The sequence below is a fragment of the Phyllostomus discolor genome, chromosome 5, assembly GCF_004126475.2.
Source record: "Phyllostomus discolor isolate MPI-MPIP mPhyDis1 chromosome 5, mPhyDis1.pri.v3, whole genome shotgun sequence".
Classification (NCBI taxonomy): Eukaryota; Metazoa; Chordata; class Mammalia; order Chiroptera; family Phyllostomidae; genus Phyllostomus; species Phyllostomus discolor.
The window spans coordinates 51,833,179-51,849,888 of record NC_040907.2 but is presented as its reverse complement, the minus strand read 5'-3'; the positions used below and the strand labels follow the sequence as shown (position 1 = coordinate 51,849,888).

Sequence of the window (16,710 nt, the reverse complement as noted above, 5' to 3'; positions counted from 1 at the left end):
GAGAGAAACATCAATGTGCGGTTGCTAGGGGTTATGGCCTGCAACCCAGGCATGTACCCTGGCTGGGAATCGAACCTGGGACACTTTGGTTCCCAGTCCACGCTCAATCCACTGAGCTATGCCAGCCAGGGCTTATTTGCTAAATTTTTTAAAAAATCACATACTCTTGATTTTTTAAACAGGCTTATTAACATTTAAGATTTTTTCTGATGACCTAAATATATTATTATGAACATTTATTATTATATAGTGTCATATAGTTGTTGGTATAAACATTTGATCTCATAATATATGCTGATTCCAGGGGTATTACCAGAATTTGTTTTGTTGAGAAAAATAATTCTGGTTTAGCTTATGTTCATATGTTCAAGTGAAGCATATGGTTTGCAGCATATGGTTTGACTTTAATTATGTATAAATTGTTGACTCAAATTTTTATTTAGTTATGGTGTTTTTTTTTCCTTCCTGCAAGGAAGAGATTAAGTTGAGTAACTTAAAAGTAAAGAGTTTCATGAAGAGGCTACCTACTTTAGAAACTGAAGATATGGTGACTAGCTACATCTCAGGAAAAGCATAATCAAGACAATTTGAGGGTCCTTCCTTCCTTCCTTCCTTCCTTCCTTCCTTCCTTCCTTCCTTCCTTCCTTCCCTCCTTCCCTCCTTCCCTCCTTCCCTCCTTCCCTCCTTCCCTCCTTCCCTCCTTCCCTCTCTTCCTCCCTTTATCCATCCGTTATTGGTTTGTCTCTTATGGTATATGTGGCATTTTTGTATATGTATGTAATGTTCTCCCTTTCTTGATTTATTTTTCAGTGAAAATGGAAATTGAACATGACCCAAAATAACTGTTCTAGAATCCAAACCTTCATAACTTTCTGGTTTCAGTGTTCACCATCAGCTAGTTTAGTGTCTTAGGTTCCTGAATTTGTGAGCAAAATGTTTGATTGATTTTGTTCATCTCAATCCAAGCCACAAGGGTGAATGACTGGCAAGCTCATCAATTATTTTGGGGATATACTTTTGTGAAATTAGCTCTAGTTAGGCTGGCCTAGGGTAAGAGTTGGAGGTGGGAGAGGGAATCAGAAATAGAGAGGAAGAATGTTTAGTTTAGCAGCAGTGTGGGTAGGGCAGGCCATGATGGTCATCTCTAGTATGGCTACACTGATGAACATGTGTCAGATATAGTTAGCTAAATTTGACCAATAAAAACTTAGGCTTTTTCCAAAGAACATTGCAGCAGAACTTTAGAAAATAACTGAACTGTAGCCATCATTTACAATATGCTAGATGGGTTTTTTTAGTCCTTTACACTTACTTACTCATTTAACATCACAACCATTAACCCCATTTTACACATGAAGAACACTTAGCTCTGAGAAGTTAAGTGCCTTTTCCAGAGTAAAGTAGCAGAATTTTGACTTGAACTTGGATATCTTACTCTAGAGCTTGGATTCCTATCATGCTGAACTGATTGTTCTCTTTTCACTGAGAACCATTACAAACAAATATAATGTATATCAAAGTTAGCTAACATGCTTTCCTCCAGTTTTCATGGCAGATATAATTAAAAAGACACCAAGACTGATTACTGTCTTACATTTTGCACTTTAATAGTAAGTATGGATTTCCAGGATTTGAATGTGAAATGAAGCATATTTTCCATCCCACATGTAAGTGTCCTAACATTAGGTGGAGGAATTGTTATGCTTCGTCATATGTCATCCTGTACAAAATGTGCTTCACAGAACATTAGTTTCATGGGATATTGATATTTTCAGTGAAACAGTGTCTCCAGATATTACCAGTTTGGAAAAGAGTGAGTTAATAAATATTAAGCAGTTTTCTTTATTATGGGCCTTCCTATAACTTTGATGTGCTAATCTGCATCGTGACCCTCTGAGTTGTTGGCACAGGTGTTGGATAGAGTCGTTGTTCCCTACAGCTATTGATGTTTGCTCTTTTTTCACAAGTATCTTGACACACTAGGATTCTGTGGAACGTATTTTGGGAAACAGATGATTCATGATCTGCAAATAATGTTGGTATTTGCTTTTTCTGAGTCCTTTAGTTCAGCAATTAATATCCACTAGACTGGGTTCAGCAATTAATATCCACTTACATTTGTCCATTTATATTTTTCCACTTGTATACTTTTTTTTTTTTTTTGCTTTTTTTGTTATGGCCTTTTAATATTTTTTGGTGTTTGGTTGCACAAGAGTGAAATGGAAATGCATAGTAGAAGGTAAAACATCTACATTAATTCTGTAAATTAATTTTGCATCATACTGTTCTTCAGTCTGTGCACTTTTATTTTCTCCTTTAGAGACATATTATACCTTTTGTAATTTCATTGTTGAGGGGGCACTCTCTGTTTTTATACTTGTTTGTGAGCACAAAATAGATTCCTAGGACAATCAAATAGTATTTATTGATTGAGTTAAAGAGAGGACTGTCATAGGACTTTCACACTTTCATTTACTTCTCACCCATCCTACAGAATAACCTTATTTTTTCACCTTCGATGTCTGATTTTTCTGAACTTCTGGGTCCATTCATCATGTTGGCCATGCTGGCAGGAAAGTTTCTGAACTATGGATTTTAGTTAAAATGGATTATACTTACGGAAGATTTCAGGCATCTTTAGAGATGAAATAGAAAACTAATCTTTAGTTCTTATGTTTTTGGTTAGATATCAGAGATACATTCTTCAGACCAGGTGCTGCAACTTTTAACTCATTCTCAGCCTTTTTTGAGTGTGTAATTTAATTTTTTTTCCCTCGGATAAGCCTAGGATTATTCTAACTCTCATAAGGGTCTCTCTGGATGTTCTGTTTTGTTTCCAGCTATTCTATTTATCCCATTTACTCTCTTTATATTTTATCACCTTTATAACTTTTACTTATTTATATGTGACTTCTGTTCCTCATGATTTCATTTTGTCCACACTACTTACATTTAACATCTTTGTGCAACATTCATGCATTTTTTAAGCCTTAGTGCCCGGTTATTAAGTAACTTGCTTTTTTATTCACTTTTTTAAATTACAGAGAGAAGGCATTTGATTGATCCAGTTTTCTTTTTAATGTATGAAACTATGTTACATGTCATTGGCATATCTGTGATTATCTGACTGCTCCTTCGTTGTTCATTTCTGTGTCAATTGAGTTGTGACTGGTGAAGGGCACCCGTTCAGGGTCTGTGATGTATCAGAAAACATAGTTGACATGTCTAGCATATGTAGAAAAAAACCATACAAATTCTATACCTTAATTTACATTGTTGAGACACAGCTTTAGATACTTGTGCATGTGGCTTATTGGTATTCTTTTTTTAGTGTTTATTTTATCCTATTTATTTTATTTTTTTGCTTTTTAAAAAAAGTCATTGTTCGATTACAGTTGTCCCCATTCCTCCCTCCCCCAATATTTATTTATTTATTTTTAGAGAAAGGGGAAGGGAGAGAGAGAAACATGGATGTACGAGGAATAAATCGATCAGTTGCCTCTCGCACACTCCCAACTGGGGACCTAGCCTGCAACCCAGGCGTGTGCCCTGACTGGAAATCAAATCTTTTGGTTCACAGGCTGGCACTCAATCCATTGAGCCACACCAGCCAGGATTTGCTTATTAATATTATTAAATTAAAAATTTTCTTTAATGATTTTTAAGTTTTTAATAAATGCTTAGTGGAACAATTGAACTAACACAGAACAAAGGTGTACAAGGGTGGGCAAAAGTCAGCTTACAGTTGTGAGTATACCTAGCAGAGTTAATAAAGCTATTGTAATAATCATAACCTGCATGTCTCTTTCCATACAAACAACTGTAAACCTCCTTCTGCCCACCCCTTGTATAAAAGCATCATATTTTTTACTTGTTTTTACTGATTGTAATTAACATTAATAGCCTAATGAGTTTCCTTGCACACCCTCCTTCATATAACATATGCATAGAGACTTACTTTGTTTTTAACTAAAGTTAAATCACTACATACAGTACTCTGCCATGTTTTTTTTCACTGAAATGTTTATCATAACATACTTTTACAAGTTTGTAGATATCTATTCATGTTTATGCTTCCCCAACTTCTTTATATGTGCACACATATACACATATGTATGTAATACTCCATGGCAGGTTTCTTAGGGGAAGGTCCATTTTATTTATTTATATGTTTATAAAAATTCTTTTTATCTCATCTATCATTTTCTCTCATACTAAAATACCCTTGTCTCCCAATAAACATGGTAACCACATGTTAACCTACTGGATATTATTCTGTACTTTTCTCCATGTGTATGAACTACTATGTACAAATATTTATTTGTTATCTACATACACACTCATATATGTACAGTATTTTGCTGTGCATAATGCGCTGCCGTGTATAATGCACACCCACATCTTTGGTCCGAACTTTCAGGAAAAAAATCTTTCATTTAAATTTTTAAAAAAGATTTTATTTATTTATTCTTAGAGAGGGGGGATAGAGGGAGAATGAAAGGGAGAGAAACATCAACTTGCGAGAGATACATCAATCAGTTGTCTCTTGCACACCCTCATCTGGGGACCTGGCCCGCAACCTAGGCATGTGCTCTGACTGGGAATCGAACCTTTCGGCTTCCAGACTGGCACTCAATACACTGAGCCACACCAGCCAGGGCTCATTTTAATTGTTTAATTCAATTTTTTATTTATATATAAAAGCAAGTATTGTATTCCAGTGTATTATTTTGTACACAGATATTGTTAATGCTTTCTAGAGTTACACTTTTCATGCATAAGCTTAAATAAAAGAATTAAAAAGATTTATATAGATATGGAATTAGTACTACCCATGTGTAATGTACATCATTATGATTCCCTCAAAAATTTGGACAAAAAAGTGCACATTATACACAGCAAAATACAGTATTTTTTTCTTTCCTTTTAAAAACTGAGATCGCAATACACTTCTGTGTTATCATTTAGCAGTACAATGTGGACATTCCTTTAAGTCTGTTGGGATAGCTTAATTCATTCCTTTAAAAAATTTTATCTTCCTTTTTTCTCTTAACACTTTATTATGAAAAACTTCTATATACAGAAAAACTTAAAGATTGTCACAGTGAATATTGAAATACTCTCCACGTAGCTTCAGTAATTGTTAACATTTTATCATATTTACCTTATCTTTCTCTTTACTCTTAGCATGTTACATATATTATTGTTGCTGTACCATTTGAAAATTAAATGTAGACATAATGGCATTTTACCACCAAATACTTCAGTGTACATCCTCTAGGGATAGTCTTCATAACCATAATGTCATCATCACACCTAAGAAAATTAATAATATTGTTATAATACCTGATATCCAATTAGGATTCGATTTTTTTCAGTTTCAAAAGTGTCTGTAAATATATTTTGTATTGAACCAAGACATAATTGAGGTTTACTCATTGCATTTGTTTGATATGTCTCTTTATTTTAATCTAGAAGTTTTCTCAGCTTTTTTCTTCCTCCTTTGTACCTATTTGAAGAGTCTTGACCAGTTAATTTGTAGAATGTCCCTCATCTTGGATTTACCTGACTATTTTCTTATGATGTTATTTAACTTTTTTCTTATTTTCTGTCTTTTCTGTAAATTAAAAATTAGCCATAGAGGCTTAATTAGATTCAGGTTAAACATTTTTGGAAAGCATAGGTGATGTTATAAATTTTATTATATTGCATCACATTAGGAAGCACAGAATGTCCAGTATCTCACTATCAATGTCACTAAGTTTGTTCACTTTGTTTAAGAGATGATCTCCAATAGCTCCGCTTTAAAGCAACATTTTTTCTCTTTATAATTTGTAAGTAATCTTGGGGTGATATTTTGGTATCATGTGACTAATCTGTTTTCAAGCACATAGCTTTTTACCTAGTGGCTTTGGCATTCATTTGAGGACCTTCTCCTAAATTAGTTATTACATTGGGGTTTATTTCTTTAGCTTTCTAATTTTTTAAATGTATTTTTAAATTACAGTTGACATACAATATTATATTAGTTTTAGGTACACAGTGTAGTAATTAGACATTTATATACAAAGTGCTCACCCCAATAAGTCTAGTATCTAGTACCTATCTGGCACCATACATAGTTATTACAATATTTATTGTCTCTATTCCCTATGTTGTAGTTTACATCCCTATGACTATTTTTATAACATAATTTATACTTCTTAATCCCTTTTTCTCATTCCCTTCAACTCGTATCTCATCTGGTGATCATCAGTTTGTTCCTTATATTTATGAGTTTGTTTCTGTTTTGTTTGTTCATTATTTTGTGTTTTGAAGCACAATCATATGGTATTTATCTTTCTCTGTCTGACTTATTTCACTTAGCATACTATCCTCTAGGTCCATTCATATTTTTTCAAATGGTAAAATTTCATTCTTTTGCATGGCTGATTAATATTCCATTGTATATATTTACCACATCTTTAGCGATTTGTCTGTCAGTGGACACATAGTGTGGTTCCATATCTTAGCTATTATAAGTAACACTGAAATGAATATAGGAGTGCATAGATCTTTTTGAAGTAGTGTTTTGGATCTCTTTGGATAAATACCGAGAAGTGGGATTGCTCGGTTATATGACGGTCATTTGCCCTCTCTTTTATATTTTGCTGTCATTTGGGCATATCAGTTATTTTTTGTTTAATGTGTTATGCATATCCATTCTTTTTGATACTTACTTTCCTAAATTTGGTCAGTGGCTAACCATTTAAACTGGCTCCTTTGTCCTTTTGACATGACTCTATTCTTTAAAAATGGCTGCATATTACTCCAGTAATGTAGATGCATTATGCTTTAGTCACTCATTATCCTATGGTGGATATTCACTTAGTTTCCAGTATATTTGTCATAATAAACAATGCTAAAATAAACATTCTTTCCCTGGCTGGTGTAGCTCAGTGGATTGAGTGCGAGCCTGCGAACCAAAAGGTTGCCGGTTTGATTCTGAGTCAGGGCACATGCCTGGGTTGCAGGCCAGGTCCCCAGTATGGGGCATGTGAGAGGCAACCACACATTGATGTTTCTCTCCCTCTCTTTCTCCTTTTCTTCCCTTCTCTCCAAAAATAAATAAAATCTTAAAAAAAGTAAACATTCTTGTACATATATTTTATATAATACTAGTAGACTTTCCAAAAATCCATGTGAAACTTCTGTATATATTTTACTTTATTCTAATAAAATTTTCTGCCATTGTACGAATTCCTTTTATTACTAACTACAGTGCTCTCCTCCCTCTCAATTCACCCTCATTACAATGTCTAGCATCCTTATTTTCTTCAGAGAACTTATGTGATTTTTTTTTTTAACTTACTAGTGTACTTATTGGCTTCTAACATAGGATATAAGCTCTTTGGTAGCAAGATCTTATCTTCTCACTGCTTATAACCAGGACCTGGTACTTAGAAATAGTGTTTAATAGGTACTTGTTAAATATTTGCTGAATGACCAATCAAATAAATAAATCATTCATTTAGGAAATTTAGGTTTGATAGCCATCCTAAATTTCCCTTAGTCTCAGTTTTGAATGTTTCTGCCTGTTAATATACTTCTCATTTTTAATTTTTACAGAAGTTTTCTCAACCTATAGAAGGGTTTATATCTTAGACTCCTTTTGATTACTAGAAACACTGTCTAGATTTATCCTTGTAATCATAAACAGATTATTGCCCTTTTTCTAAACTAAAAGAGTTGTACATTTTTAAAAATAAAGGTTTATAGAAATATTCTGTTTGAAAACACATTTTTCTGAAATACATAAGGTTTTCATTTGACATGATAGATAATCAAGTTTCTTTTGTTTATGTAAATTACTCTTGAGGTTCTTGGGTTATCTTTTAGAGTAGAAAACATTCTTAAAAGACTCTTAAACAATTACTAGGGGATGTAATCCTTTCTTTGCAGAGAGATCCAATTTATTTTTAGAATGGATATTTCTTGAATCACAGGATATGAAATAACCTGGTTTTAGATATGTAGGAATTTCAAAAAGTTATTTATTCTCCATAGTACAGTATTTATTTTATAAATCATTTATATTAATTTGGTTTCTTGAATTTTTATGTAACCTTTATATTGAGATTCTAAAAACTGCATGATGCTTGATATTATTACCACTTTGTGTTTCAGAATGTGCCCATTTACTTTTGGCTCACAATGCTCCAGTAAAGGTGAAAAATGCTCAGGGATGGAGCCCGCTGGCAGAAGCCATCAGCTATGGAGATAGACAGATGAGTAAGCAATATAAATTACTGTTGCTCTCTAGGCTAAACATACAGAGTGTTGCATTTGGAATACTTTTCATTTACTGTAACTTCCCACAGTATGCAAAGCTATTTATAAACTTATATATGCATTATTAGGAACTTGATCACTGGGTAATACACAAAAATAATTGAGGAATTATATTTAAAAGTATGTTTATTATTTTTTTCTCTTTTTACAGCATTCAGTCCTACTGGTACTCTTCAATTTTTGAAGAATTCATTTAAAATGAAGGACTTTTTTAAGCACATTGAGACCTGACTGTTCTTTCTAGCAACTGCTTAATTTTTTTAGAAGAGTAATTTGAACTGAAAATAATCAGTTATCTATCTGCTTTAATTGCTGAAACAATTAGACTTGTGAGGAACAAGTCTGCCTCCATTTTAGTCTTTAGAGAATTTCTATAAAAATGTCACATACATTTTTCAAAATATATAGTGTTCAGTTATTCCACTTTCCCTCCTCCTATGCTTCTCCCCTCCCCCCCCCACAACTTCATATATAGGTCTTATTTTTATAAAACACTTCTCAATAATTGAAAATTTTATAAAATTTGAATCTGGATGAATGAGAATATTATCTTCCTGGTAATACTGTCTTTTTATAATTTGAGGCTGAAAATGACTACTTCAGTCTAGCTTTGTAAAAGAAACTAAAACATTTTTGGTAGTTTTAATAAAGAAAAGCATAACATTGAACACTCCTGGGATGTTACATGGATTTAATTTTATTTTTGATGCTAAGTTTTGGGCTCTTACGGGCTTTTACCTTATGTTTTAGTTTTATATGTAATCCACATATTACATCTTTGTAGAGTTTCTGAACACCTTGGGCAGCTTTTAATGGTGAAGTTAGATTTGGGCTTAAAATTTAATGTGAGAAAAAAATTGATATATTTTAACAACTATAGGAGTGTATATATATTGTTATTCATTGAGAGTTGTCCTTCTGGACAAACATCAAGAGACCCTTATGAGAGCAAGAAACTGTACTAACTCTGGAATTATTTCAGGGAAAAGATAAAATATATATAGCTCTGAGAAACTGAGAGTGAGTTCAGAGTTGCAGCAACTGGTCTAAAGGAACTTGCCATAATATATCTAAGCCATTAGCAGAGTGGAGAGGAAACCAGATGGGTTTCTGGATATCTGACTCACTATGACTTTCAAGGATATTCTCAGCATTAGTGAATATTTACTTAGTCCTTACTATAAAGCATGTAATAAGATGTAGAGAATGAAGACATGTTTCTACTCTTGAGTAATTCATTATCTATGGGAAGGCCAGTAGGCAGAGTTTTCTAGGAAAATCAGTTACTGGATATTTAATAAAAATTCTAATGTAAAAATTGAGGCACGTAGTATAATAGTTAAGGCCTGTTTTTAAAGTGATTTCTATAAAGTGGTATCTTAAATACGCATTCTGAATAGTATCCCATTGCCAATCCTTTATATAATTGTGTGTCCATAACTATTCAGGCTTATATTTTTAGCACCATCACATGAAAGAGAAATATTTGGTAACTTAAAGGACTATTAATTCAACAACCCTTATGATAAATATTTAGAAATATTAATATGGATGTATTTATGTCAGTGTTAAATATGTCTGTACTTCGAAAATTTTTAAATTACTATGATTCAAGTTTTTGATTATTTAACTTACGTTACATAAAAATTTTGTGGGCATAGTATATAAATTATTAGCGAAAATCCTGTGACCTGTTCGTCTTTTTGGTCTGATTTCTGCTAATAGTTTTATGCTACAGAATAATGGGCTAATGCTAAATTTCTTGTCAGAGACTAGTTAGAATTATTTCTTTTAAAATTAATAAAATTTCAAGATTATGTTGCTTTTCTGCCTTATAACGATTACCTGGTAAACACTGATCAGCCCAGGCCATTACCAGGGAGAGATAGGGATACAATATAAAAGTCTTTTACTAACTTAAAGCTCTTCAGCTTTCCTCTGATCTAGACTGCTAGTTTCTTATCCACACTGAGACCTAGCTGTCTTTCCAGGAATTGCGTAGTTTGTACAGATTTACATTATGATATGTATACTACGGCAGTTTTAGGAATTATATCAGCCTCTGTCTTACTTTTGTAGCACATCAAAGGTTAGTTTGGAGGGAAAGAGGCAGTCTTATCCAGAACTGGCAGTCTTTTTGATTTGGGCTTCAACTTTGTATTTCTTCCTGGGAGAAGTCTTTCCTCAACTTCTGGAAGTAGGTTAACTGCTCCTTTTCATATATTTTGAAGTGGGTCACACTTTTCCATTGTAGTACTCAGCATGCTTCTAATTAGTTGTTTAACAATGTCTGTTCCCTTCTCTGCATCCTGATGATACAAGCTTTATGAAGACTCAAGACCTATAGAGGCTATCTTAGTCATCCTTTTATATCTGGTTCCCAGGCAGACTCTGGCACATATATTTGTTCAGTGAATTAATGAGGAAATGAACAAAAGCAGCAAATAAAATTTGAGACTGCTTAACAGGAATGAAAATATTTCTGTAAATTAATTAGGATTTTTGTTTGCCATAACTCCTGAGTTGTTGAAAACTTTATTTTTTCTTATGAGAAAGTAATGATATTAATTATAAAAAATTACAAAATTATAGAGAAAAAAAGAAAGAATTTTACCCAGAGATAACTAACCACTATTAATATTTTATTATAAGTATTCTTGTTTCTTTTTCTGGTCATATTACTCTTTGATATTAAATAAAATAAAATAACCCTTTAAAAATTTCTATACTTAGAATGAAGATCAAAATCTCCAACTTGGTTTATAAGATCCAGAATGATGTCACTTTTTCATCTTCTTTATCTTGTTCTTTCTACATTGCTTTCTGTTTGTCAGCATTGCTAGCCTTTCAGTTTGTCATAGTCACACATCCTTTGCTTTTTGTCCCAACTTATAATTCTTCAGATCTCAACTCCAGTACAAGGGAGACTTCCCTGCTCATACAGTATTTCTGAACTCTACCGTCACCCCCATTAGGCAGCAAGCTTCATTAGAACAGAGTTTGTCTTCTCAGTATTACCAGATGCATCTGAAACATAGTAGGGATGCACCATTAGCTTTGACATTGAGGAACTCATTGTAGTTTGGGGAGAGAGAGCAATGAATATTTGGTAGCATTCTGAACCATATATAAAGGGTGGAACAGTGGAGGGAGAAAGTAATTCTGGTTTTTTTCAAGGTGTGGGTTATTTGAGTGGACTCTCAACAGATTTTAGGATTTAATAAGGTGGGTAAAGACATTCTAGCCCATAGGAGCAGAATATATAGAAAGCCTGGAAATGTGAAAAACAACAAAGTATATTTTAGAGAACTGTATTTCAGTGTGGCTTGCTGAAGTACAAGGCAAACATGGGTCCAGGGATGAAGAGTAGTTTTGGAAGATGAAGTTGTAATGATAAAGGGGATATCCTGAGATCTGCTTTATATGGTATTCAAGGTTTTGATCTCAATCTCCAGTCACTGCAAAATTCTAGAAGACTTCAAAGCAGCAATTGAGATTATTGGATAAAACCCAAGACTTTTTTTCCTAGTGAGCATTAAAAGAAGAAAAATGTTTTTATTTTATTTTTAAAATATTTTCTCATTACGTTTAGTCCCCTTATACCCTCATCCCCCTTGCAATCACCACACTGTTATCCATGTCCATGAGTACCTTTTTCCTTTATGCTCAATCCCTCCACCCCCTAAAAAACCCCAAGACTTTTTAATTGAGCAGGAGGCATTAGGTTTTTAGAAAAAAAATCTTCAGATCAAATGTGGTAATCTTGTTTTAAAGAAGAGATACTATATATAGAGAAGATATAGATTAGAAAAATAATCACCCATTGCCAATTCTTTCACTTAGTTTAGCTCCTGGTAGAGCTAAATAGAAGGATTAAATTCCAAGGTCTTAAATATGGATTAATGGTGATCTCATTAATTAATTGATGTATGGAATATAGCAGGAATGACATTATGGGATTGAATTAATTAGATGTTGAGCTTCGTGAGTTTGAGTAATATGTGATACTTCTAGGAAGAACTGTCCAAGTAAGAAGTGGGAAATAATTAGACCGGAGTGTAGAAGGAAGTGGAGGATGGAAGATATAGGTTTAAGTAATGCTTGGAGCAGTAAGTAGGGAGTAGTTTCAGAAGCTTTAGGAATAATAAACTGAAAACTTCAAAAATACTTTACATGGGAGAAGGAAAGAAAATGTTAAATTAATTGTGGTTTGTTGGAGTTCTTTATTTGAGTTTTTGTATGAAGTATATCTGATACCATCCAAATTCCCTAAAGCTAATTTTATCTTCCTTATCAATGTTAGGATTCTTACAGTATGGAAGTACAAATAGTGAGACCTCAAAAACATACTGGGGATTTTGTATAATTGCATTCTGAATGTTTCCTTCTGCTTCCATAAGAAAGTTTGAGTTGAGGTAATTTTTTACAAGTCAAGTCTCAAAGAACAAGAATCTCTTTTGCACATATTACTGTGCCATATATTGTTGTTGTTGCTACCTTTTAAATAATGTTTGATCATTTTTATGTCATTTTGTGTTATTTACAGAATGCCTTCAGTCAGTTACAAAACAACATATTTATTGGATAAAAAATTGTGGCTCCTGCTGTACATTAAGATACCTTTTCAATCTAGGGATTGAATTCTTTTCATTTTTTTACATTCAAGCAGAGGTCCATTTCAACACAAAGGCAAGAGAGATTGAATAAATATTTATTCAAGTATTTGAGCTTATAGTGAGGAAGAAAAGCATTTGGGTAATATATCTCTGATATTAGAGTTAAATTATAACAAACATGAAGGTTAACCAGATTCATATAAATTTGAATCTGTAAAGAATTTTAATGATTATCTAGGTCAGTGGTTCTCAGACTATTTGGATTTCACAGACCAGAAAAAAAAATTTATTTAAGGATTAATGCAGAATAGCTAATAACATTTTTTATTTTAGCATATAAGAACTTAAAAAAAAACTGCTTTCTTCGGCAATTTTATTTTTAAAAAAGACATTTTGAACCAAAAGTAGTAGAAAGAGTAGTTCTTGAATTGAAGTAATATGTAATTTATAAAGAAACAAACCCATCCTAGTTCCCAGTTTTTTAATTTTGTTGCATATCACTGGAACCTCGAACAATTGGGCACTGAAATGTAGACTTGTATTTGGGAACTATTGACCTAGTTCACAGAGCTAGTTTATAAATGAGACTAGGTCTCATGTTCTCTGACTTTTGGGTCTCAGCCTCTTCTGTTCTAAAAGATCTTCAGCAATTTAAATATTGTTCTATGGTTTTTGGCTTTTTAAACTATACTGGAGTTATTTATTGTTAGACCTGTGGTTAAATGTAAGAATAAATTTTACTGTTCTTCAGAATTCTTCTTTGGCCTTTTACTAATTTGGCCTATGTGGAAAAAACAAATCTTGGCCAAGCTTTCACTGCTGTCTTCTTTCTATTTGTTTGTTTCTCTCCTCTTTCTTTTTGTACCTCTTCCTTCCTTCCTTCTTTCCTTTCCTTCTCTTCCTCCCTTCCTTTCTTCTTTCCTTCTTTCTTCCTCTTTTTTTCCCTTCTGCTTCTGTCTGTATTCTATATAGGCTTGAAAAACTTTATATGAATCGTACTGTAAAATAGAAAAAATACTATTTTTATATATATGTATATGAAAAAATGTCAGAACAAGGAAGAAATCTGCATGTGTTGATGTATGAGTACACATTTTTTACACCTCACTACATATTTTTCTGTCTTCTTATTTTTTCCAGCCTTAATTCATTCCAGTGTAGTATTTTCACTTATTTTAATAAATGTTAGGGATTGGCTGATTTTTGCTAGTCAACTTTAGACCTTCATTCTAATAGATAAAAATTATATTTACTTAATTGTAGGTACACTAGTAAGGAATTTATATTGGGGCTTTACATTAACTCTGCATAGTAGATTTGACTTTATTCTTATTTGACAAATGGGAAAAAAAAGACACTTAACTTTGGGAAAATGTAGTTAGTTGTCCAAGTTTACACACAGCTAATAAATAGTAAAGCTGGGGTTTACATTTAACATGTTTAATAAATCTCAATCTCCGTTGAAATCTCAATCTCAATCTCAACTGTTGAGAAAACATTAAGGAGGTCTTCAGGTTTTATTAGATTCAGAAGTTATTTTCACAGATAGAATAGGATTTATTTTTATACATTTTTTCTGTATTAGTAATAGGTGAGAATACAACCTCTAGTGAAAAAAGAACAGGTACACCTGGTAACTGGTGTAGATAATTATGTTTTTAGAAAAGTGGTATTCAGTGGGATTTTTGAGATCTGCTGTGTTTGAGATATTTTAGATTGGTATTACTACAGGATATTGCAACATCTGACTGAGGTTGGTAAATCTTGGCTCAGTCAGTATGTAACCTAGATTTGTACTGAAAATTAAAAACTAAGAAAACTAGTGTGATTGAATATAAATTGATATTGAGGTATCTTATCTCAGTTTTCCTTTGGAACCATAACAGTTTACTAAACTTACTTGCTAACTTGTTCACAATATCTACATATTTCAGTATATTTGTATATAAGCCAGCGGTGCCTTTTATCAGGGTGAAATCTATTTTAAATTAATTTTTTAAAATTTAAATCTTAGTTACAGCTCTTTTAAGGAAGCTTAAGCAGCAATCCAGGGAAAGTGTTGAAGAAAAACGACCTCGATTATTAAAAGCTCTGAAAGAGGTAGGCTATATTTCTTTGTTGATTTTACACCCCCAAAATAATTATAAGTGTAGTTTTTAAGCATTTTTTAAAATACAGTCGAATTTCTCACTAATTAGTAAGGGTCGAAGCATGGTAAAAATCCTGCTTAAAATAAGCAATAATAAATAACAAATACTCTGATTATACTCTTATGGGAAGCACCATTTACTTTGAGCTAGGAAAGTAGATAAAGAAGTACTGCTTGCAATACATTAGATGAGAGCTCTTAAAAAGAAAAAAAAGAGGTGGGACATAACTAATGGCCATAATTTTTCTGTGTTCTTTGATTTAGAAGATTCTCTAAGAGCTGAAGCTGCTGCTCCTGACAGGAGCAGTTTGCAGTTTCCTTAGATGACAAAACTTTTTTTTTTTAGATTTTATTTATTTATTTTTAGAGAGGGAAGGGAGGGAGAAAGAGAGGGAGAGAGAAACATCAATGTGCGGTTGCTGGGGGCTGTGGCCTGCAACCCAGGTATGTGCCCTGAGTGGGAATAGAACTTGCGATGCTTTGGTTCGCAGCCCACACTCAATCCACTGAGCTATGCCAGCCAGGGCTTAGATGACAAAATTTTTTTGTGTCCTACCTTATGATAGTAGGAGCTGCAAGTGCTTGCACAGAAAGATTGATTTTCTGCTATTTTCTCCTGTATTTTTTATAAAGATTTTATTATTTGTTTTAGAGAGGGGAAGGGAGGGAAAAAAAGAGGGAGAGAAATATCAATGTGCAGTTGCCTCTTGTGTGCCCCTTGTTGGAAACCTGGCCTGCAACCCAGGAATGTGCCCTGACTGGGAATTGAACCAGTGACCCTTTGGTTCATGGGCCAGTGCTCCATCCACTTAGCCACACCAGCCAGGGCTGGGTCATTTTTTTTAGACCATTATGAGGCTACACAAATAATCATTTTGGAAATAATTTTTATAACCCTCAAGTTATTAACTACTTTTACAATAATACTAATTGATATTTCAGTTATGCTGAGAAATAGCATATTTACTGATGCAAATTTAAATGTCAGTTTCAGATTTGTTTCTATGCAATTAAAATGTTATGAAACTCACAGTGGTACATATTTTCCTGTGTAGATAAATGTTGTAATGTGTGCTATTGTAATATTTTAAGTAATAAACATTTTTTCTTTAAATATTGAAAATTTTCTATTCTTGTCTATAGACCTTTAATGATAACAGATTTTTTTTTAAAAGCAAAATGTTAAGTAGAGATAACGGCTGTTAACTAGAGATGCATTCAGTAATTATTCATATTTCATTTCTCAGCTAGGTGACTTTTATCTAGAACTTCACTGGGATTTTCAAAGCTGGGGTAAGAGTGTGCTATATTTTATTATAAAATATGTACACATACAGAGTTGTGAGTGTAAAAATAACTATTATATAGAAATGTTAACATAACAAATTTGATACTTGCCCTAAGGAAAATTAGTGTTTTCTATCACATTGAATGTAATGGTTATAAGGCACTGGAGTGTTATTTAATGACCTCAACCTTATTAGTAACTTTTATAATTCTTATTTTTAAGATTAAAAAGTCTTAGTTTTTAAAAAATAAAATGCAGTTTAAGTATTGTACTAATTTAATATAAGGAATTTTCAAAGGGAAGAGAAGTATAATTATGAGATTATT

General features: G+C 32.8%; 1 protein-coding gene across 1 annotated transcript in view; it reads left to right on the top strand.

The window, feature by feature from the left end:
- The window catches only part of ANKRD13C (ankyrin repeat domain 13C), an 83,872-nt gene that overhangs the window by 25,185 nt on the left and 41,977 nt on the right, over positions 1 to 16,710 (top strand). The window contains exons 3-5 of the mRNA XM_028511611.2: positions 8,167 to 8,271; positions 14,962 to 15,047; positions 16,344 to 16,389. Coding sequence (XP_028367412.1) covers positions 8,167 to 8,271; positions 14,962 to 15,047; positions 16,344 to 16,389 — 237 coding nt within the window. The remainder of the gene's footprint in view (positions 1 to 8,166; positions 8,272 to 14,961; positions 15,048 to 16,343; positions 16,390 to 16,710) is intronic.